Source organism: Arachis ipaensis, chromosome B02 (assembly GCF_000816755.2).
Source record: "Arachis ipaensis cultivar K30076 chromosome B02, Araip1.1, whole genome shotgun sequence".
Taxonomy (NCBI): Eukaryota; Viridiplantae; Streptophyta; class Magnoliopsida; order Fabales; family Fabaceae; genus Arachis; species Arachis ipaensis.
The window spans coordinates 9,165,303-9,190,536 of record NC_029786.2 but is presented as its reverse complement, the minus strand read 5'-3'; the positions used below and the strand labels follow the sequence as shown (position 1 = coordinate 9,190,536).

Sequence of the window (25,234 nt, the reverse complement as noted above, 5' to 3'; positions counted from 1 at the left end):
TTAATTATTTATAGTTTAATTTATTTTATATATTAAATACATATAGAAATAGATTTATAATAATACATGAAATTCGCTAGTTTATAAAAGATATTGGAATAATTTTTAAAAAAAATGCCTGTGGATGGATAACATATTATTTTTACCTTTATAACTGAGTAGCTTTACGCCTTTACCTAAGAATTCAAACACTAGCTAGCTAGCTGGGAAGGCAAGGGGGTAATGGACCTGCTTTATTTGTCATTGACGGGAGAATGTAAATAGGATGAGGATGATGAGGACGGGTGATATAAATTAAATTCCGTGTTGGGTTGTGAGGCGATGAAGCCAAATTGGTGGATATGTGATCGTTATCATTCATCCTTTTGTTGCCAAACAAGAATCTGCGAATTGCGATGCGTGTTTCACACCCTTGGTACCTAGCTAGCATGCCCATTTCATCTTATTAATGCAAATTCCATAACCCTTAAACCGGACAAAAGTGGTTGAAAAGGGAACTATTGCAAAATCACAATAGTTTAAATTGAAAGTAAATAGTCAAATTCGTTTTTGAAATATCGTTTGTTATTTAAATTGGTTCTTAAAAGATTTTTTTAATTATATTTATTTTTTAAAGATTTTAAGTTAATTACATTAATTATTTTGTCACTTTCGTTGTTCATGGTGTTAGAATTTGCTGATATAGCATATTATGTAATGTCATAACACATATCTAATGGTTCTAATTGAGTGCTAAGACAACAAGTTTATCAAATTAGATCAATTCAACTTCAAATTAAGAGATTTCAATGTCTCAAGAATTTCTTTAATTTGGGATTGATTTGATCTAATTGTATAAACTTATCATCTTAATAGCTACTTAAGACTACCAGGAGTGTGCTGTGGTCAGTGTGGTGTCATTTATCGTGTCACATCAGCAAATTTTGACGCTATCAATAATGAAAGTGACGGAATGACTAATGTGACTAATTTAAAATCTTTGAAAGACGACTTTGATTAAAAAAAATTTTCGAGAATCAATTTGGAGAATGAGTGATTTTTTAGGGACGAATTTGATCATTTGCTCTTTAAATTGAATTAAATAAAAAATAAATTCAAATTGGTATAATACACATCATATTCAAATTTCAATGAGGTAGAAGAGGGTTCGTGCTTCAAATTTACAGCATAATTACCGTCGCTTTACTATAAAAAAATCCGAGGTAACGTTTTGCGAGTCGCTAAAACAAAGCGTTTCACTAAGTGGGTTTACCATCGGATTTTTTTGCCGGTAAATCCGACCTTAAAGGACGTGCCAATTTTTTGTAAATCCAACCCTAAAGGACGCCCAGTTTTTTGTTTTCCCTCCAATTATTATTGGCGAATTTACCGTCGAAAACACAAATCAACTGGTAATAATTTAACCTAACGAATTTGACACCTTGGTGCGAAATTTTGAATACCACAAACTAACCGACAAGTGCATCAGGTTGTACCAAGTAATAACTCAGGTGAGTGAGTGTCAATCCTGCAAGGATTAGTGGATTAAGCAATAATAGTTGAGTGATTAGGCTAGTAAGACAAGCTAAATTGAGTGGTTTCGAGTTCAAATAGCATAAAGCAGTAAATCAGAGAGTGTAAGAAAGCAAACAGTGAATGGTGGGTAAAATTAATATGAGAAAACAGTTAAGGCTTTGTAGATGTTTAGATTTCCAGATTAACAATTCTTATCAACTACTTTAATCGAACAAAGATTCAATTTATAGCAAACCTTAAGTGAGTAAACCCTAATTCCTTAGTAATTTAATCTCATCTAACTCAATCAACCACTAATTCCTTGGTCACTTAATTTAAATTAGAAGATTAAGTCCAATTCTAGTTTTTAGCCACACAAACCCTAAGTACGCAAAAATAAGGAGATTATATGTCACGTATCCGTTAAGTCCAGATAATTAGAGAGTTGTAAGGAATTGATTCCAAGTTTTAATTCTAGTGATATAACTTTTTCAAGATTCAACAAGAATTCAAATAGAAAAAAAGTTATCTTCCAATATACTCTAATTCCTAGGATGAAGAACGAAATCACTCCTTGAATTTAAATCAGTACATTGATTAAGTGTAGATTGACAATAGTATTAATCCATTAAAATAAATAGAGCTCCTAATCTTAACAGTGGAGGTTTGGTTGCTCATGACTCAGAGAAAAACCTCAAGTAAAAGTGTGAAAGTGCGGAATGAGGAAGAAGAAGAGAAGAGAGCCCGAAGGGTTGAATCTTTTCTCGTTTTATATCTAATCCTAATTGATGCAAAATAATAATCCTCAAACCCTAAAAATTATAAATTTCTAATTTAAAAATGAAGTTTAAAACCAAATTAAGCCTTCCGAAGAACTTGTCAACACGGGGCTGGCGCTAAACGCTGGACAGTGGCATTTAGCGCCACCAAACAGAATATATCTTCAATCTTTCTGGACACCTGGCGCTAAACGCCAGGCAGTAGCGCCAGGCAATGGCGTTTAACGCCACCTTCGTAGAGTCATGGCACGAGTTATAATGCACCTGGTGCTAAACACCGAGACATGGCGTTTAGCACCAGCTTCACAGAACCCTGGCATAAAGAACGAGGCTTGTAGCGCTATACGCCTGGTGGTGGCATTTAGTGCCAGCTTGATAGCACCAAATTTTCTCCTTTTTCTTCTGTATGAACTTTGTCAAACTCGTCCGAATTTCACCTGAAATTAACAAAACAATAATGCGACTCAAAGCAGCATCCATGATGATCTAAAACACCTAAATCGCATAAAAACTCAAGAAATTCACATCTAAATTATTAAAAAAATATAAAAAATGCTCAGTAATCACCTTTACTGCCGATAAATCTGCTGGTAAATCCATGGCTACTCTGCGATGCTGAACTCGACGAAATCCGATGGTACTCAGTATTATTCTTGTAGTGTTTAGAGGAGTATTTCTCCAAGACTTCAAAGATCAAGATTCAACAATTGAAAGTTCAACTCAAATCAGTTAAGAAATAAGGTTTAATTGCTGTTGATTATTTGCAAAAAATTCAAAAAAATATTTATTCTCTTACTGGTTGTTCACATTCTTTCTCTGGAAGATCATATTTATGTGATATCCAATGATTTGACTGAAGATGCAATGTTTATCTCATCAATTATGGCAAAATCTAGTTTTGTTTCTTTGATTGAAGTTAAGGCGCTCCTTCTAGCACATGAGGATATTCTTGATCCTTTTCGGAAAATAGAGGTTGGCCTGGTCTTCTCATTAAAGTAATCGATATCTCACTCAAAGAACCCAATTCAATGGAAGCAATTTCGAGAAAAATTTTGGAGCAAAAAGTGGTAGATCTGCTTGTTCCGTTAGAGATGGTCAATCTTCATATCAAGTTTTTTGTCCTAATGCCCTGTTTAAAACAAGCTTGGCCACTTAGCTTTGTCCTACTTCCATAGGTTTGACCATCCTTCCAACTTACACCTTTGAATTCAACTGCTTCTTAATCTTCAACATTGCCTCCTTTTTCATCTTTTCATAATCCAAAAGCTTATGTTTTCACTTTCTCTGCCATGTCTGATTCATCATGGTTCTTTGACAATGGTGGTACTTATCATATCAAGGCAGACTAATAATATTTTCACTATGTTTGAATACATAATGGTCTTGATCAAACCTCTTAAGTAATGAGTCAACTATTCTTATTGCTCATTTGGTAAAACATATATTGTCTTTCTTTATGACAATCGTAAATTTCTTTTAAATAGATTACTGCATGCTCCCGGTATTACATAGAATCTTCTTAGTGTTCAAACAATTCACTCATTAGTGATTAAAAATTAATCTCGAATTATAACAGTAGATGTGTTAGAGTAACTGAGTTTGTTAAGTAATTTTGTTAGTTTGGGTTTGTTATTTCACTAAAATTAGGTTTAGAGTTTGGTATGCAGTGTTCTGATTTGTATATATATACTGCTGTAACTGGGGATCCTCGTATCATGTCCATCGAAATTAGAATGTCGCATAAAGAACAATAATTAGATATGGAAGACCAATAACTGTGATAAAATAGAAACTAAAATAGATCGTATGTAACACCCTACCACAGAAGGTCTTACGCTATAGTCGTAAATTAGAGGTGGTGAGGTATTGCAACATCTAAAACGGAAAAGTACATACGTATATTCAAAAGATAATTTAACTAGAAGCCTGTGAAAAAGGATAAGCAAAATAAGAATCGCATCTCACTCGACAACCTTAAAGATAAAAGCGTCGATATACAGAAACAAAAGATATATATAAACACAGGATCCAAAAGGAGATACATAACAAGTACTATTCTCGACCTGCAAAGAAAAGGCTGGCTAGAAAGTATATTACAGAACCAGAAAGATAACCAAGGTACAATACTACTTCTCCAAAATCAATCTCTAGGAGGGGTATACAAATACATATACAAAATTGAAGAAGTAAACATTACTAAACACAAAGTACAAAATATAAAGGAGTCTTCGCTGTCCAAGAAAATTCAGCATGCTCAGCGAGGTGCATCATGTCCTGTATTTGAAAAACAACAAAACCCACAACAGGTGAGAACCCGAAGGTTCCCAGTAGGGTAACAGTTCCAAAATAGAAACAATGTAAAAATACACGAACCCTTTAGGCAATCCTAAACTCCAACTCCCAAGATTCAAGCCTAGGGTCTTGCTAATCCAAACAAGATAAATAAACCAAGTCTTCGTCTATATCATTGGTCCATATCCTCTACTATCACAACATATCTCAGCATTCCTCTATTTTTAGTGTCACAACCAATCAGTATATAGTTCAACAATATATTCAGTAGTAGCAAACACAAGTAATAGGGTACAAACACAACCAAAAGCAATTACATCATATATAGCAATTAGCAGTTAAGCAGATATATTCACTTAGGCAAACCAAACACAAGATACACACTCAAGCAGTTGCACAGAGATGCACATGATGCATGCCTGTCCTACTGACCATGAGCTTACGTGTCGGTTAAACTGCCAGAATCCGACACATCCAGTAGCTAACGCGGATATTGTCTCTCTGCCGAGCATCCCAAGAGGCATAACCCAGACTTATCTCATGTCAGTCTAAGAGGGATATTTCCCTATCACCTTCTCCGTGGAGGTGTTGCTATCCGGGATGCATGGCCGACCACCCTTACAACCAGAGAGAACCACGAACAAGTGGGATTAACCACCGCCCTTGCCTTGGTATAACTCAACTTATTGCACAAACAGAATTCACCACCGTCCTTGCCAAGAGCAAATATCAGTTAGTATGCAAGCGAGATTCACCACCGTCCTTGCCAATACAGTAATTTAGTTTTCAATCAGTCAACATTAAAGTCTTTAATTAGTTTTATATATTCAGTAGGTCCATTAACCACAAGCTTTCATCAATTATCATTAACTTCGATCCACAATCTCATTCAATATATCATTTTAATACATCTCATATACTCACACTCATTTTAAAACCTAGAAACTAGTTATCAAACCTTACACAGGGGTTACAGGAGTTTACAGGCTTCCCAGGAAAGCCAAACAGTAAAAAAAAAATGGAGAATTTATGAGAAAATAGGACCTGTGCGTATGCATCACCCTTGTGCATACGCACTGATCAAAAGCAATTTCCAGCTTGTGCGTACGCATCACCTTGTGCGTACCCACAACTTGAAAACTCCCCTTGGCATGCATACGCACGAGCACTTACACTCGCTCTGACTTGTGCTTGCACACACAAGCTAAAATTCTGGTTTTTCTGCATTAGTCTCAATTTTTAGTTTTTAATGCCAATTTTCAATCAGTTATAACTTTCTCTACAAAATTCCGTTTTTCTCCGTTCTTAGATAGTTTTAAAGATCTTCACTAGCTTTAATTTAAGAAAAATTTCATTCAATTCTGAACTACGAGCGCCAAGTTATGGCCCATTGAAATTGGTTAAATTTCTGTTTTTACCAACTTTGATAAATCACTAATTTCACCAACTCCTCTATTCCATTCCTTTCAAAATAACCCCAAATCATTCCTCAAAACTTATTTATCAATTTCCAACAATTCCAAGCCTATGCAACCCAATTCTAACTCATTTAGCACATCCCATCAACTATATCCATTTACAACAACAACACACAACACTCATACAACAAAGAATTCACATCATTTATTCAATCACAATATATTAAGACTCAATCATGCTCTTTTTTGCAAATTCACACTTTATCTCAATAATAGTTAATCATCAATCAACCAATTCATTCAATCCTATCCTAAGGCAATTAGCCTAGGTTTTCACATACTCTTACATAATGCCTACTCAAAACTAAAACATATACCTTATCGACAACGGTTTCTCTAACACTTGAACTTCCTCTCTGACTAGAATCAGGCCTCAAACAACTCGTCCAAGCCTCCACCAATTGTTCCGCAACCACACCAAGTACTCCAACCGCATAAATTCAACCAAACAAGTTAAGGTAGCCCATATAATCGAACCACAACAATTTATTCAACATTCATACTAGGACTTTTACTTAAAATTATGGATAATAAAGGGAGTTGAGATTCCTTACATTAACCCTCGAAATTAGGATGGAACCAACTTGGAATCCATGCTAGAGTACCCTTAAAGAACCAAAATTACAAGATTTCAACACCATTTACCCCAAAAACGCAAAACAATGAAGAATTCCAAAATGGAGCAAGGATTTCAGATTTACTCACCATAATAGTTGGATAGAATCAAAGAGGATAAGGAGAGCAACGCGTGGCCACAAATGGTTCGTCAATCGGAGCTAAGATTTGGAAGTAATGAGCACATGAAAGTGATAATGAATAGTGTACAAGGGTTTGCTTTCTCATCTTTCTTCCCTCTTCTTTCAGCTACTCACTCTCTAAAATGATAAAGTGAATGCTGAAATGTGGCGAAAGGAAAGGCTTATAAGCCTTGGGCTTGGGCCCAACATGGGCCCATTTTAATTTTTAGTTTGTTTGGCCCAACATTGAGCCAAAATCTTTAAGATAAGAGTTCTAATTCGTATTCTAAATATTTTTATCTCTCCCAATTATAAATTTAAGTCTTTAATCGTGTTCACTCATAATCAATATATTATTTATTATTTAACTGAATTTTACATTGTACCTCATCAAAGGTGAGGGCATCGATACAACCGCGTAATCGCAATATCCTGCCATGGTGATGGTCTCTGCTTTTTTGTCCAAGTCCTACCAACCTACACAAGGTGTATAAAGTATACTCAGGATAAGTATTATTATCATTATCTATAAAATATGAATAATAATGATAATAAAAATTATAAAATTAATTAAAGTAGTAACTAAATCGTACTCTAATTAATGATCTTAAATAATTTTTTTTAAAAATCATTAATTACCTGACTGCAAGTGGAAACTTAAGGATGTTATACCCAACCAAACAAAATGACTGGAATATTTGATAAATCCAGGACAGTACAAGCGATATGCACCCTGCAATGCCAGTCACATCACGCCTAAAAGCAGTGCAAAGCGAGTGGTATGTGTATGGCAGGAGTGCAGACTCCCAAGACAACCACCTGCAATGATCGAAATCCTCCAGCAACAGCAGCCATATGAGGGGGACAAGTGTAGCTGACTTGTCTATGAACAGAAACCTCCCAATAAGCATCATTAAGTAGCACCTGACATACTTACGGAGAGTATCCGGATTTGCCTCAAGTGGAATGCGTTTCGGGCCTCTACCGCTCCACAAATGCAAAGAGCAAGGCATTGTCAAATATAAAATTTCTCAACTCTACTGCATGTCTAAGTCTAACCTCCCTAATGTAAGGCAATAGGACGTCAGGCGGGGGAGTGGACAAAGTCACATGACGTGGCAATAGTAATCGAGGCCTTTGCAATAGTAGCAACATTTAGTCTCGCAAATTAATCTTATCCAACCCATTAAATATTCTAAACCTAATAAATAAATAATTTTGTTAATAAAATATTCTATTTCATGAATAATATATTCATATAACAACATTAATATTAATTAGTAATATCCTAAGTATTAAATAAAAAAGGAACTTCAAGTAAGTATTAGAAAATTAATTGTTCATATTCAATTATTCTAACTTAACAAATGGTCTTCTAGATAATCTAAATCCAACAATTAATTAAAGCAAAAACATATGATCTAACATGTATTTCAAAAAAATAATATATTTATTCTTTTAACTAATATATTTATTTATTTAAGTTAAATAAAAAATATTTCTAAACATTTTAACAGTTACTCTAACTACTTATATCTTTTTATCCTAACATGTTCAATAAATTAGGTAAGTATTTTAATAAATCTTCTAACTCACTAATTCAAAATACCTAACACGTTAACCAACTTAATAAAGGGTACATATATAAATTAATTAATTACTCAAAATAAAAGAGATAAAACAAAAACTAACCTCGAATTCCAATGCTCCGGCAACGTACCACGTTGCATTTAATCGGTTGATGTCTTCGTCGCACACATATTGTCGGGGGACCTCTGTATTTCAAGTACTCAAATTAAAGGTGTTAAAAGGTTACTAAACTTTAAAAAATACTTCAAATGAATGGAGATCTCGACTGCAACCATTATATATAGATATTCAAATGCATCTCGGGTACTGCGACCCTATTTTCCAATCTGAGCATCTCTCGGGTACTGTAACCCATTTCTCACTACAGGCGCATCTCTCGGGTACTGTGTCGTATCCCAAGTGCATTTGGGACATGTTATATTGGCTGCTATCATATCTCGAGTGCTCAGTCACCGGGATATACTCATTTTTGTGTTCGGGTCCAAAATGCATAAGTTGCCATGTAATGATTCTGAGTCCAAATACTCTAATCCTCTTAAGCTTGTATATGGAGATATTTGAGGGCCTGCACCATTAGCTTCAAGAATGGATACAAATATTATGTATGCTTTGCTGATGCTTATAGTAAGTTCACTTGAATTTTGCTTCTTACGAGTAAGTCACAAACTTTAACTGCATTTCAGAGCTATAAACATTTTATGGAGACTCAAACAGGTTGCAAAGTGAAGGCCTTGCAAACTGATCATGGCCTTGAATTTCTCTCAAACTTTTTTACAACCTTTTTGCAAAATCATGGAATTGCTCATCGTTTATCTTGTCCTTATACATATGAGCAATAAAGAAGTGTGGAACGCAAACATAAACATATCACAAAAATGAGATTGTCTATGCTTGCCACAACTACCTTGCCATTCCTCGTTTGGGATGATGCCTTTATTATTGCGGTACATTTGATTAACAGTGTTAGAATATATTAAGATCAATTAGCTTTCATTAGAATTATTTAGCATATCTGAATATTTATTATAGAAGATTACGTTTTTATTATTTCGATTCTCTTAGCACCTATAAATATCCTTCTATATTGTATTATTCCATACAACTTGAATATACACGAATCTTTTTTCTACTCTTCTCTGTTATCCTTTCTAACATGGTATCAGAGCCACGGTATCCTCCTTGGTGAGGATATATTTTATTTCTGGTGAAATTATCGTATTTTTCATACTTTTCTTTCGTGCCATTTTTCCCTTCTCTTATGTGAATGCTTTGATGCTTTCTCACCTAATCGATTAGCTCATTCACTACTTACTTATTCTCATGGAGAAACCATATGTTTTTTTGTCACCTTTCGATAGTTTGTTATCTTTTTGCACTTTGTCACTTCTCACCATTTTTTCGACAGTTCGCCATCTTTTCAGCAGTTTTTCGACAGTTGGTCACTCTTGCGGCAGTTTTGTCTGCACTTTCTTTGCGGCATTTCGCCTGCGTTCCCTTCCAGCAGTTTCGTCTGTGCTTCCTTCCGACAGTTCTGTCTGCACTTTTCTTGTGGCAGTTCCGTCTGCGCCTCCTTCTGGCCGTTCCATCTGTGCTTTCTTCTGGCAGCTTTGTCTGCACCCATTCTATCAGTTTATGCATTTTTTTTTATTTTTCTTGTTTTAAATAAGTTTCAAACCTAAGTTGTCACTTGAGTTTGAGGGGAGATATTAGAACATATTAGGATCAATTAGCTTTCATTAGAATTATTTAGCATATCTGAATATTTATTATAGAATATTACATTTTTATTATTTTGATTCTCTTAGCACCTATAAATATTCTTTTATATTGTATCATTTGATATAATTTGAATACACACGAATCTTTTTTTTACTCTTCTCTTGTACCCTTTCTAACAAACAGGTTGCTAACATCAATTTTGAATCTTAAATCACCATTTGAAGTTATCTTTCACCAGAAGCTTGATTATGGCTCTTTGAGAATTTTCGGTTGCGGTTGCTACCCTTATTTGAGGCCATATAACAAGAGGAAGATGGACTACAAATCTGAGTTATGCCTTTTTTTGGGGTATGATAGCCAACACAAAGGCTACAAATGTTTATCTAAATCTTGTAAATTGTGTCCTTACTAAGCATATGTTGTTTGAAGAAAAATTATTCCCTTATAATGATCATTTCGAACATGTCCTAGCTCTAAAGGAGTACGTGCAATCCAAATTACAATCCTTTGCTGAATCCATCATAACTTTACCCCAAACTCCTATCTTAGCTACATCAAATACCAACCATGATCATAATAACAATTCCACCATCAATACACTTTTATCTATTACACCAGATTTACAAATCTCAGCAACAGTACCTATTTGTGCTATTGAAGTTCATTTACCCGTTAGTAATAGTTCAGATCCTCTACAACCTATCACAAATTCTATACCAAACCCTCCACCACCTATCACAAATTTCCAACCTATGATCATTCATTCCAAGAGTGGTGCCATTCAACAAGAACTTTTATTTCTACAGTCACTACTAATTTAAAATTCTTGAACATTATCCTTAAAAATATTAAGCAAATTGTTCAACATAAGCACTGGAGGAAAGAAATGCAAACTGAATTTGATGCACTTATGAGGTGCGAAACTTGGTCTCTCATTCACGCACCACCAAATTCTACCATTGTACCTTGCAAATGAATTTTGCAATTAAAAGGAACCTTGCTGGAGAGATCTTGCGCTATAAGGCACAAGTTGTCGCAAAAGGGTTTCATCAGCATGAAAGTGTGGACTTTGAGCAAGTGTATAGCCCGATAATTTGACCACAAACTATAAGGTAGCGTTTGGTGGAGAGACAGAGACGGAAAGACTGAGACTGAGAGACAGAGACTAAGATAGAAATTGAAATAAATGTCAGTATTCTGTTTGGTGCAAAGTGAGAGACAAAAATTGAAACAAAAATAAAATTCTAATTTAATTTGCACAAAGAGTAAAATTGGAATTTATTAATTGAAATGAAAGTATTTTAGGTATAAAATGTTATTAAAGTTTCAGTCTCCATCTCTAAAAATTTTATTCTCTTGTGTCTCTACTTTTTGGAGGTACTGAAATACTAAAATTTTGGGGACAGAAACAGAAATTTTAGTATCAGTCTCTAAACCAACAAACATGATACTGAGTCTCAGTCTCCCAGTCTCTATCTCAATACCTCAAAACAAACGCTACCTAAGAGTTATCCTTTCTATTTCTCTAACTAATGGTTGGCAAATGCGCCAATTTAATTTTGATAATGCATTTCTCAATGGAACGCTTGAAGAAACTGTATATATGCATCAACCCGAGGCCTTTACTTCATCTAATCCATGTATGGTGAGTAAATTGCAAAAATCCATTTATGTCTTGAAACAAGCCCCAAGGGCATGGTTTCAAACTCTTGCAAGAACACTAAAACACTTTGGTTTTAAAAATACAAAAATAGATCATTTATTATTTATTAAACGCACTGAAAACTTATATTTATTGGCATATGTAGATGAAATTATACTTACTGGAAGTTCTAGTTCTGAAATTGATGTGGTTATTAAACAATTGAATCAAATTTTTTTTCTAAAAGACTTGAGGAAATTGCATTATTTTCTTGGTTTGGAAGTGAATTATGTCAACAGTGGAAGAGTCATGCTTAGCCAAAGAAAATATGCAACAGATCTCTTGAAGAAAGCTGGAATGGATGCAACCAAACCAATGCCTACACCGATGATCTTTGGACTGAAACTGACAAAGAATGACTCTGACATGTATGAGGATCCCAAACAATACCGCTCCATTGTAGGCGCACTTTAAAATTTAACTATCATGAGACCGGATTTGTCATTCTCCGTGAACAAAGTTTTACAATTTATGAAATCGCCCACTCTTAATCACTGTAAGGCAGTGAAAAGAATTATACGCTATGTACAGGACTTGGTAAGCAATGGTTTATTATTGGTTTAATTATTCTGGAGGTCCCTATATTTTCATCGAATTTTTATTAGGTCTTTATAATTTTTTTTCTTTTCAATTGGATCCTTGTACATTATTTTTTTTTCAATTTAGTCCCTGTTAATGTTAAACGTTAAAAAAACGTTAGTGAATTGTGAAATTACTTGTATACCCCTGTCTTCCACCTATAATAGGTTCATATTTCTGATTTCTCTTCTTCTCCGTTTTTTCCTTCTTCCTAGTTATAGGTTTTTCTCTATATTACAGATTTTTCTCTAGTTACTCTACATATAATAATTATTTTAATTATTTCTAAATTTTGATTCTATGCAATAGAAACCAGTAAAATATGAATTTATCCACTCTATTGACCAAAGCCTTGTCATCCTCTCTGCTGGCTTGAGTTTTGGTCTGAGTTGAAACACTGAAACAGGAAAAACATGTACCACAAATGATGGTTTTTTCTTAGCTTCTTTGCTCCTTCAAAACTTGAGAAATCTAGAACATGTGTCGGCGGAAAAGGCGTATTAGATTCTTCGCCGCTTAATGCTTCTCTCCAGCACGCTCACCGAAGGTTTAGTGCTTAGAAAGCTTGTATCAATGGTTGACTCGTTCGCTTCCATCCACATAACCATCTTTTGCATTAAGTCAATGCACTTGGTCATTGAATCCTACAATAACCACCATCAAGATATTCATTCTATTGCGAAATAAGAATCAAATATTTTCTTCAAATAACATTGATTGAATGCAAATGCACCTCATCTAGATACTCACAAGCTGCAATTGAAGCTCTCAGCATGGTATATTGCTGCGGACATAGTTTGCGAGATGCAGAGATAAGAGCAGATGCTGCAATAATGAAAGGTTTATACTCTAAAAGCTTAATGTTTGTAGCCACATAATAAGATATATGCAAGTCAGAGTTTCATTGAAATTGCACATTAACATTAGATTATATTACATAGTTGAATATATAATTGTATACAAGAAGAGTGCCACTGTGAGCATTGAAGATTATCTTTGTAGCTTGTTCTTTAACACTTGCTTCAGTGATGGATCTTTGAGTTCTGTTGAAAAGATGAAGAAATGCAGGAAAGAAAAAGATGTAATTAACCTCATACTTCATTCCAGAGCACTAAGAACCCTAATAAACCAACATCATCACAGCAACAACAATCAACAAACAACAAAATTCATAATCAGCAAAACCAATTCATAAACCAATTCAACAATTAACAAAACCCCTGCATATATATCCATATTCTAAACCCTAAACTATTATATAAAAAATAATTCAAAAATTAATTCAAGAAATAGATATTCAACCAGTATCATATTTTTTTCTAATAAGCTCATAAACTATTATATCAAAACAATTGACATATGATTAAACCTAAGGAATCAACCTTGAAAAACTAAAAAAAGAATTTAAATCATCACCTGTTATTGCAGAGCCAATTCAAGCCGCTTGATGCTTCTCTCCAGCACGCTCACCGGAGTTTCAATGCTTAGAAAGCTTGTATCAATGGTTGACTCATTCGCTTCCGTCCACATAGCCATCTCTTGCATTAGGTCAATGCACTTGGTCAATGAATCTAACAATAACCATCATCAACATATTGGTTCTATTGCCAAATAAGAATAAAATATTTTCTTCAAATGACATTGATTGAATGCAACTCTCCTCATCTAGATACTCACAAGTTGCAATTGAAGCTCTCAGCATAGTATATTGTTGCAAACATAGTTCACAAGATGCAGAGATAAGAGCAGATGCTGCAATAGTTGAAGGTTTATACTCTAAAAGTTTAATGTCTGCAACCACATAATAAGATATATGCAAGTCACAGTTTCATTGAATTGAACATTAACATTAGATTACATTACATAGTTGAATATATAATTGTATTCAAGAAGAGTACCATCGTGAGCATTGAAGATTATCTTTGTAGCTTGCTCTTTAAGCACTTGCTTCAGTGATGGATCTTTGAGTTCTGTTGAAAAGATGAAGAAATGCAAGAAAGAAAAAGGTGTAATTAACCTCATACGCCATCCTAGAGAGCCAAGAACCCTTATAAACCACCATCATTATAGCAACAACAATCAACAATCAACAAAATTTATAATTTACAATACCAATTCAACAATTAACAAAACCCTTGCATATATATCCATATTCTAAACCTTAAACCATTATATAAAAAAACATTCAAAAATCAATTCAAGAAATAGATATTCAACTAGTGTCATATTTTTTTTCAAATAAACTCATAAACTATTATATCAAAACAATTGACATATGCTTAAACTTAAGGAATCAACCTTGAAAAACTAAAAAGAAGAATCTAAATCATCACCTATTATTGCAAATCCAGTTCAGGCTGCTTGATGCTTCTCCCTAGCACGTTCACTGGAGTTTCAGTGCTAAGAAAGCCTATATCAATGGTTGACTCATTCACTTCTGTTCACATAACCATCTCTTGCATTAGGTCAATGCACTTGATCAATCAATCCTACAATAACCACCATCAACATATTGGTTCTATTGCCAAAAAATAATCAAATATTTTCTTCAAATGACATTGATTGAAAGCAAACTCACCTCATCTAGATACTCACAAGTTGCAATTGAAGTTCTCAGCATAGAATATTGCTGCGGACATAGTTCGTGAGATGCAGAGATAAGAGCAGATGCTGCAATAGTTGAAGGTTTATACTCTAAAAGCTTAATGTCTGCAATCACATAATAAGATATATGCAAGTCACAGTTTCATTGAAATTGAACATTAAACATTAGATTACATTACATAGTTGAATATATAATTGTATACAAGAAGAGTACCATTGTGAGCATTGAAGATTATCTTTGTAGCTTGTTCTTTAAGCACTTGCTTCAGTGATGGATCTTTGAGTTCTGTTGAAAATATGAAGAAATACAAGAAAGAAAAAGGTGTAAGTAACCTCATATGCCATTGTAGAGCACCAAGAACCCTAATAAACCAACATCATCACAGGAATAACAATCAACAAAATTCATAATCAACAAAACTAATTCACAAACCAATTCAACAATTAACAAAATCCCTGCATATATATCCATATTTTAAACCCCAAATCATTATATAAAAAAAATAAAAAATCAATTCAAGAAATAGATATTCAACCAGTGTCATTTTTTTTTTCTAATCAGCTTATAAACCATTATATCAAAATAATTGACATATTCTTAAACCTAAGGAATCAACCTTGATAAACTGAAGAAAAGAATTTAAATCATCACCTGTTATTGCAGAGCCAGTTCAGGCCGCTTGATGCTTTTCTCCAGCACGCTCACCGGAGTCTCAATGCTTAGAAAGCTTGTATCAATGGTTGACTTGTTCGCTTCCATCCACATAACCATCTCCTGCATTAGGTCAATGCACTTGGTCAATGAATCCTACAATAAACATCATCAACATATTGGTTCTATTGCCAAATAAGAGTCAAATATTTTTTTCAAATGACATTGATTGAATGCAACTCACCTCATCTAGATATTCACAAGTTGCAACTGAAGCTCTCAGCATACTATATTGCTGCAGACATAGTTCGCGAGATTCATAGATAAGAGCAGATGCTGCAATAGTTGAAGGTTTATACTCTAAAAGCTTAATGTCTGCAGCTACATAATAAGATATATGCAAGTCACAGTTTCATTAAAATTGCATATTAACATTAGAGTACATTACATAGTTGAATATATAATTGTATACAAGAAGAGTACCATTGTGAGCATTGAAGATTATCTTTGTAGCTTGCTCTTTAAGAACTTACTTCAGTGATGGATCTTTGAGTTCTGTTGAAAAAATGAAGAAATGCAAGAAAGAAAAAGGTATAATTAACCACATACGCCATTCCAGAGTGCCAAGAACCCTAATAAACTAGCATCATCACAACAACAACAACAATCAACAATCAACAAAATTTATAATCAGCAAAATCAACGACGACAACGGACGCCACGGACGACAACACCAGAATTCGATGTTGGAGAAACGCGGCTAGACGGGAACTTCGGAGAATAACTTAGGGCTGGCTAGGGTTCTCTGACTTTGGGACAAAATGCCAAGGGTTCTTTTGGTATTTTGAAAATATGGAGGTGTCCTCAATTAGGTAATCTAACCCAATCATGAGAATATTCATTTTTTTAATAGAATACTCTATTATTTCAAATATTTTTCTCACGTCAGAGACTAAATTGAAAAAAAAATTAACATATAAGGACCCAATTGAAAAAAAAAAGTATAGAAATCTAATTGAAAATTTGATGAAACTATGGAGACTTGCAGAGTAATTAAACCTTTATTATTTTACAAATGCACTGACTATCACTTAATTTCTTTTGCAGATGCAGATTGGGGTGCTAATTTGGATGATCAAAGGTTGATTAGTGGGTATTGTGTGTACCTGGATAGTAATCTCGTAGCTTGGAAGTGTGGAAAGCAGTCCAAGGTGTCAAGGTCGAGTATAGAGGTCGAGTATCATGGTATGGCTGCTGTGCAAACTGAGATAATCTCCTTACAACAACTATGGCAAAGCTTCGAGTACCTCAACCTATTCCACCCACCATCTACTCGGATAGTCAAAATAATAAAACGGAAAGAGATAAAGATAAAAGTAACTATAAGATAAGATAGAGATAAAGATAAAGATAACTATAAGATAAGATAAAGACTAAAATTATAATTGAATTTGTGTATTCTGTTGAGCTGAATTTGTGGGCCGTGAGACGTCTTTATTGTTGTCATGGGCTAAGGTGGAAGAGTGGTTTAATACACCCCCGCAAGCTGGAGGATGAAAGATGTCAAGAACACTAAGCTTATTTAGATTAAGATGGAAGGGTTGAGGAGACAAAGGCTTGGTAAAGATGTCATCTAGTTGCCAAGAAGAAGGAATTGGGAGAAGTTTCATCACTCCAACTTGAGCTTTTTGTCGAACCAAGTGACAATCAACCTCTAAATGTTTGGTCCATTCATGAAAAACTGGGTTAGCAGCAATATGAAGAGCACTCTGATTATCACAATATAAAGATGGTGGGCGGATAGGAGAGATGCGTAAAAATTGTAACACATTTAATATCTATTGAAGTTCACAAGTTGTGTTGGCAAGTGCACGATATTCTGCTTCCGTGGATGAGCGGGCAACGGTGGTTTATTTCTTGGTCTTCCAAGAGACTAAAGAACTGCCTAAGAAGAAACAATAACCTGTTAAAGATCACTGAGTGTCAGGACATCCGGCCCAATCAGAGTCACTGAAGCTGAGAAGCTGAATTTCTGATTCCCTTGGAAAGAAAAGTTCTTTGTTGGGACTAGTTTTCAGATATCGTAACACATGCTTGGCAGCTTGAAGATGAGATTCAGTAGGAGATGCCATGAATTGACTTAATTGTTGAGTGGCATACATGATGTCCGGTCGAGTAGTGGTGAGATAGATAAGACGGCCAACCAAACGGTGATATACAAAAGGGTCGAATAGCAGGGAACTTTTGTCTTGATATAGTCTTGTGGTACTATCCATTGGAATAGAGGCAGGTTTAGCACCTAATAAACCAGAATCCTCCAAAAGATCAAGACAATATTTTCTCTGAGATAAGCAAATTCCCTTCTCTGATTGAGCAACCTCAATACCCAAAAAATATTTTAATGGGTCCAAGTCTTTAATTCAGAAGTGTTGGTGCAAAATAGACTTAATGGTAGCAAGTTCAGAAATGGAATTACCAGTGAGAACAATGTCGTCAACATAGACTAAAATGATAGAAATTTGATCACCAATGAATTTGACAAATAACTATAATCAGATGAGGTCTGCTGATATCCATGAGATAGCAAAAGATGAGAAAGTTTGTCATACCACATACGACTAGATTGTCATAAACCATATAGTGGCTTTAGTAGCTTACAGCATTGATTCGGTTGAGGAGATATAAATCCGGGTGGCAGAGTCATATAAACATCCTCAGAAAGATCCCATGTAAGAAAGCATTATTGACATCCAACTGATGTATGGGCCAATGCTTCATAGAGGCCAATGCCAAAACTAATCTGATGGTGGCAGGCTTGACAACAGGGGAGAAAGTTTCTAAGAAATCAACACCTTCGGTTTGAGTGAACCCTTTAGCCACAAGGCGTGCTTTATATCGATCAACTGAACTATCAGGCTTGTGTTTTATGCGATAGACCCATTTACAGCCAACCGGCTTAACCCCTGTAGGGCAATCAACAAGACGCCAAGTTTTGTTCATCTCAAGAGTATCCAACTCATCTTTCATAGCACTACGCCAATTAGAGTGTTGATTGACGTCCTTAAAAGACTTTGGCTCAACGTCAGAATGTAGAGATAAAAGAAACTTTTTATGTGAAGATGAAAGAGAAGAAAAAGACATGACTGAAGATAAAGGATACTTGCACTTTGAGGGAGATTGATTTGTAGAGATGAGAGAGGAATTACACAAGTAATCAAAGAGATATGCTGGAGGTCGGTGAGGCCGATCGGAATGACGAGGATGGGGTTGCTCAGGTGGTGAAGAAGGTGACGGGAGATGAGAAGGTGATGGTGGACTGGTGTCTAGTGTTGAAAGTGATTCGGTGTTCATGGGTTCAACTTGGTTAGAAAACGATAGTGAGGAAGAAGGAGAGGTTGTTGGAGAAAATAAAGAACTAGGTGGAGTTGGGTCAATGGGTATAGGTGAGGGTTCAAGTGGAAGACTAACTGAATCTTATTTTTGAGAAGGTGTGTTTGGCAATGTTTGGCTGAGTGTATGAAATTGGACATTTTTTGTGACTAAGGGCAAAATCATTTCATAAAAAATCACGTTTCTAGAAATCTCAATTCTTTTATCTTCTAAAACACAAACAATATATCCTTTAAAACCATGTTGAAAGCCAATAAATACAACCTTTTTGGCTCTTGGATCAAATTTTGATATGTTTGCCATTAGGGTAGAAACAAAACATAAGCATCCAAAAACTTTAAGGTCATGATAATTTGGTGGATGATTGAATAAAATCTCAAATGGTGTTTTAAAATTAATTGCGGATGATGAAACTCTGTTAAGTAAATAAACAGCATGTCTAACAGCATAAGACCAAAAAGATTATGGTAAATTAGATTGAAATATAAGAGCACGAGCTATATTCAAAATATGTTGATGCTTGCATTCTACCCTTCCATTTTGTTGAGGAGTTTCAACACAACTATGTTGATGAATAATGCCCTTTGAAGCATTAAAATCAGGTAAAATAAATTCTGGTCCATTATCGGAACGAATAGTTTTGACTTTGGAGTTGAATTGTGTTTCAATTAAAGTAATAAAATTTTTTATTTGATTTTGCACTTCTCCTTTTGATTTTAATAAAGTAACCCATGTAAAGCGGCTAAAATCATCAACAATAGTAAAAAAATATTTATGATTATGAATAGAATTTTGTCGAAACGGACCCCAAATATCAAAGTGTAATAAATCAAAACTTGCATTGGCTTTGTTAAAACTTTGAGAAAATGAAAGTTTCTTTTGCTTAGAAAGATGACAAATGTCACAAGCCTCGTCATGATGCATAGAGATAAAAGAAAATTGTTTATGTAAATGATTAATTCTTTACCTAGAAAGGTGTCCTAAACGAAAATGCCATATATTGGAAGGTGTAATGGGTGGAGATTGGATGGAATTTATGGAGTATGTAGTGGATAAAGTTTTTCCGAAATTGGGTTCAAAGACATATAATTCCTCTCTCATTCTGGCCAAATCAATCGTCCCCAAATTGTTACTATGTAGAGTGCAAGAAGAAGATGAAAAAGTGAGTTCACATATGAGTGCTGAAGTAATTTTTGAAACAGAGATAATATTAAAGTTGAAATGAGGTAAATAAAGAACATCATGAAGAACCAAGGATGGTGAAAATTGAACGATGCCTTTATAAGAAACAGTAGTTCGAGAACCATTTGGTAAATGAACAATAATAGGAGAAATTTGTGTGTAAGAAATAAACCAAGATAAATTTGATGCAATGTGATCTGTGGCACCAGAATCAATGATCCAAGTATTCAAGAATGAATCTTGATTTGAAGAATTGTTAACAGTAGAAAAGGTATTGAAAGAACAAAGATAATGAGTAGTTGGACTTGACAAAAGCTCAAGTTGGTTTGAAGGACGAGCTTCTTCATTTAAAGGAAGTGCCATGAAAGAAAAGTGTTGGGCTGACGAAAGGTCCAAAAGAGGCTCCGGATGAAGTTGCTGGTGTGCCCTTTCTCCTTGATCCATGGATGTCAGCAGAGGTCAAGAGGAGCTCTGATACCATAATAAAACGGAAAGAGTACGCAAAGATAATAGAATTGTGAAAGAAAAGGATGAAGAAATTTTATTGATTGTTGATTGATTGAATTGTAAACTATGAAGGTAAAACTAAGTATATATAGAGTATTGGCCTATGAAAAATAAAAGTAAATAAAGATAAGATAGAGATAAAGATAAAGATAACTATAAAATAAGATAAAAACTAAAATTATAATTGAATTTGTGTATTCTGTTGGGCTGAATTTGTGGACCGTGAGACGTCTTTATTGTTGTCATGGGTTAAGGTAGAAGAGTGGTTTAATACAAAATGTCTGTTTGCTCGCAGTGAATCCTATATTAATCTTTATTTCTTGAGATTAATCTTCATTTCTTGAGGGATAAAGTCAATGAAAGGGAGCTACAATTTACAAATTTTTAACATCCTGTTATAGATCAAATAGCGGATATTCTAACTAAGCTCCTCTCAACTAGCATGTTTTATAAGTTTAAGTTCAAACTTAGAGTGGTTGACAATCCGCTGTTAAGTTTGAGGGGAGGGGGTGTTAGAGTAACTGAGTTAGTTAATAATTTTAGTTAGCTTGGATTTGTTATTGTGTAACTAACTCATTAAAATTAGGCTTAGAGTTTGTTATGTAGTGTTCTGATATGTATATATATACCATGGTTCTGAAAACCGGATCGGATCGGCTGGTTCAACCGAATTAACAGGAACCGGTCTTATGGCCGGTCCGATTGATGTGCAAACAAAACACCCGACCCTCTCCCTTCTGTCTCACTCTCACATTCCAACCAAATCCCTAATTTGCCTAACCTTTGAGAGAAAACACCGCCGCCACCATCAGCTCCCAGCCACCGCCCCACTAGCCACCGTCAGTCCCCCCAGCCACCGTCAGCCCCCCCAGCCGCCACCACTCTTCTCTTCCTCACCGTCTCTGCTCGTCGCGAAGCCCCACCAGCCATCGTCACCCCCAGCCGCCGCTACTCTTGTGTTTACCGTCTCTGTGCTCGTCGTAAATCCCGCCTCTGTGATCGTTGTCATTGGCAGTGACAGAGAGTGCCGTCGTTGTCCTCGTCGTCGATCTTCTTCTCCTCTATGTCACGCAAACGGTTACTCAATCCTCTTCAAGCGCATCTCTCCTCCGTGAATCTCTGCCTAGAGCCTCGCCGTGAAATCACTGCTCGGGGACTCGCCGTTGCAAAATGATCCTCTTCCGAGCTTACTCTGTCACCGCTGTTCCTCCTTCGCCCTGTCTCTGGTAATAATTAAGCCACTGCTTCTTCAGTTTTAATTTCTAAGATTTTGGCTTCTAAATTGGGATTGTGTTCTGAGTTGGATTGCTGCTCATGTGGTTTTGATTTTAGTTTGGAGGTTAAGTTTGGATTGTTTTGGTTAGGTTTTCTGTTTCTAGATTCTCTGGATTTGGATTTGGATTTTGAATTTAGTCGTTTATTGAATGTCTGAGTTGTGAGTTGTTGAATGATTCTGTTCAATATTTTTTTCTGAGTTAATTTTGTTCATGATTTTTTTTTTTGTTGTATGTTAAAGATGGAACAATCACAAAGTGGTCAACAGCCACCAGATGATTATTGATAATTGATAACTTATACTTACATAATGCACTGAAGGTGTTTGAACCTTTGCTCATTTGAATGATACATATCTTTTGTGCACTTGATTATGCCATTGATTCTTGTTAGTGAAAAAAATCTTTTCTCCTCCTAGTAGGAAAACACAGCTTGTTGCCCACCAGAATAAGAGGCCAGTTTTCCATTCTATCGAAATCTAAGGAAGAATCAACTTGGTGGTGTTATATTTGGTTGCAAGAACAATACATTGAAAGAATGCTAATCTAAACAATTCTTTGGTTAGCCTTTTTTGCAGATGTTTGATTTTTATTATATTCTTTGTAATAGATACTAATAACAATTGAGATGTGATATTTATATTTACCCTTGTATACTAATAATATGTTGTTTGTGAATTTCTAATATTAAATTATGAATAATTTATCATCTAAAATTGTAAAATTTTTAATTTTATTAAGTTAGAAATTATTAAATTTATATATTTAAAATTATATATAAATTTTTTAATAATTTTAATTAATATTTAATTAAACCGGTTGAACTCCGGTTGAATCTTGCTCGAACTAATAAACTATTAAACCAATAACCTTACCGATTTATTGACCGGTCCGGTTCTCGCAACCTTAATATATACTGCACTTGTGTTTATACAAGATATCAATATACATTTGTTCTCTTCACAATTGTGCAATCTTCCTTTCATGCAAGTCCTCTGTTCTCTCTAAAATGACTCTTGGCACATACCATAACAAGATGCTATTTGTAATTATCGTTCATCATAATTTGTTTTTTTTACCTCAGTCTGGTTATTTCAATACTTACAAAGTGTAGAATAATAACAGGCAATTAATAATTGCGATACTAATATAGTAAAATTTGAAAACATATCTCATTAGAACTCAAGTTTGAATTTTTCGTCATATCTCTGAGGAATTATTCTGTACAAATTGTTCATTATAGAGCCCAAATTTAGAACCTATTTGTATTTTGTAAGCATTAATTGAGACTATAAATAATGGTGTAAAAAATTTATTGGCAGTAATTTTGTTTGTCATCATGTACACCTAATTTCTTTACAAATGCTCTCAAAATGCTAAGATTAAATATATCATAAAGCAGACACCAAAAAAAATAGACGAATGCTAGGGTCACCAATTTTGGTGTTTTGTAATTATCAATTGGTTATCAATAGTATCTTTAATGGTGTGAGATTACATCTAATGATGGAAGATTACTTACTTTTATTTTGATGGTTAAATACTGACCAGAAAATACAAAAGTTACTGGTCCCTAGACTTTTCCAAAAAAATATATCATAAAGTTATGAACTTCTTTAACATTTTGTTTGGATGCAAAATAAAAAATGGATGAAAAGAAAATGGGTGAAAAGAAAATGAGAAGAAAGAAAATAAAAAGAAAAGTTAATTTTTTTTGTGTTGTTTGGAGGAAGAGAAAATGGAAGCAAAGAAAGTAAAAAGAAAATTTTCTTTTATTTGGATGGAAAGAAAAATAAAAAAAGAGAAAATCATACCTAAATGAAATTACATTAATACCCTCTATAAATTATAATATATCAATGTTATAATGACAAATTTGTAATTTTACCAATTTTTCATTCCAATCTAAGTTTTCTTCTCAATTTTGGAGAGAAAATTTTAACATAGACACCACACGTACTTTTACATTTTCCATTTATTTTCTTTCTTCATCCAAACTAGGGGTGTGCATGACCCGGCCCGGTCCCGAACACTTTGGGGCTAATTTGATGTGATTTCATCGGGTCTAGGGCCGGGTATGGGTCTCAAAAGTAGACCCGGTCATTATTTCGGGTCGGGTTCGAGCCATAGCTCGGGTCACCCGAAATCGGCCCGGTGGCCCGGTCATCATACACAATTAATATTTTGTGTTATTAGTGATAGATGATGGCTATTATTATGTGAAATTTAAGTATTGTAAACCTTAATATTTTGTGTTATTAGTCATTATATATAAGACTATAAGTTAATGTTTTATGTTTAAAATGCATAAGACTTTAGACTAATGCATAAACTTGTGTTACTTGTATTGATTTAAATATTTGGTGTTATTAGGCAATATTAGTATTGATTATGGTTATACTTTAATTTTAGAGAAGAGTTAGTTCTTATTATATTTTTCTAAGTGAATTTTACCATGTCAAATAATGGTTGGAGTCTTGGAAATTTGGATATTTTTACTTGCTAACTTATAAGAAGGTATCAAGGTAATATAATGTTAACGGCCCGGTTTTCACCCGGTTTTTACCCGGTATAATCGTGGCTCGAAAGTGTATAGGTTTCATCGGGTCTAGAGTCGAGTTCGGGTCTAACAAATAGGCCCAGTATATATTTCGGGCCGGGTCTGGGTCACATCAAACCCGGTTTCACCCGGCCCATGCACACCCCTAATCCAAACAATGGAAAACTAATTTTTCCATCCATTTTTTTCTCCTTCATTTTCTTTCCTTTCAAATTCTTCTAAACCAAACATATAGAAATATTTTTATTTTTTAATTTTTTTAAAAAATCACTTCAAAAATTATTTTTTCGCAAAAATTCACCTGAAGTAGCACTTATATATTAGAGAGAGTTAAGCAACAGTTAATCTAATTAACGGAAGAGGAAAAAGGAAAAGGAAAGAAAGTAACACTTAGGAAATTAGATCAGGATGGGCCCAAGGAAGAAAGTGTCATTTGAGTGTATGCTTTTTCTTGTTATAATTAAGTGTTACATGGACTTTTTCCCTTTTCTTTTTATATATGTTACATATTTTTAATTAAAAATAAATCCTACTAAATGGTTAATAATATTGTAGTCAAATATAGTTAACATAAACAAAGAAATTATACAAATTGATTATGTTTTCTTTTCTTTCTTGAAAAAAAAGCAAAGACAGATAAAATTTTAACAAATTATTGATGATCACCGATATATATATCTTGTTAAAATAATTAT

At 34.3% G+C, this 25,234-nt stretch overlaps 1 protein-coding gene and 3 pseudogenes across 1 annotated transcript; all 4 read right to left on the bottom strand.

The window, feature by feature from the left end:
- On the bottom strand, window positions 12,871-13,465 carry LOC107628164 (annotated as a pseudogene).
- Window positions 13,790-14,521, bottom strand: LOC107626780 (putative cyclin-D6-1). The gene is made up of 4 exons (XM_016329680.1): window positions 14,478-14,521; window positions 14,269-14,417; window positions 14,027-14,161; window positions 13,790-13,941 (listed from the first exon to the last, which is right to left on the bottom strand). Exons 1-4 carry the CDS (start codon window positions 14,519-14,521, stop codon window positions 13,790-13,792), a joined length of 480 nt encoding a protein of 159 aa, XP_016185166.1.
- On the bottom strand, window positions 14,812-15,446 carry LOC107626779 (annotated as a pseudogene).
- LOC107626778 lies at window positions 15,630-18,977 on the bottom strand (annotated as a pseudogene).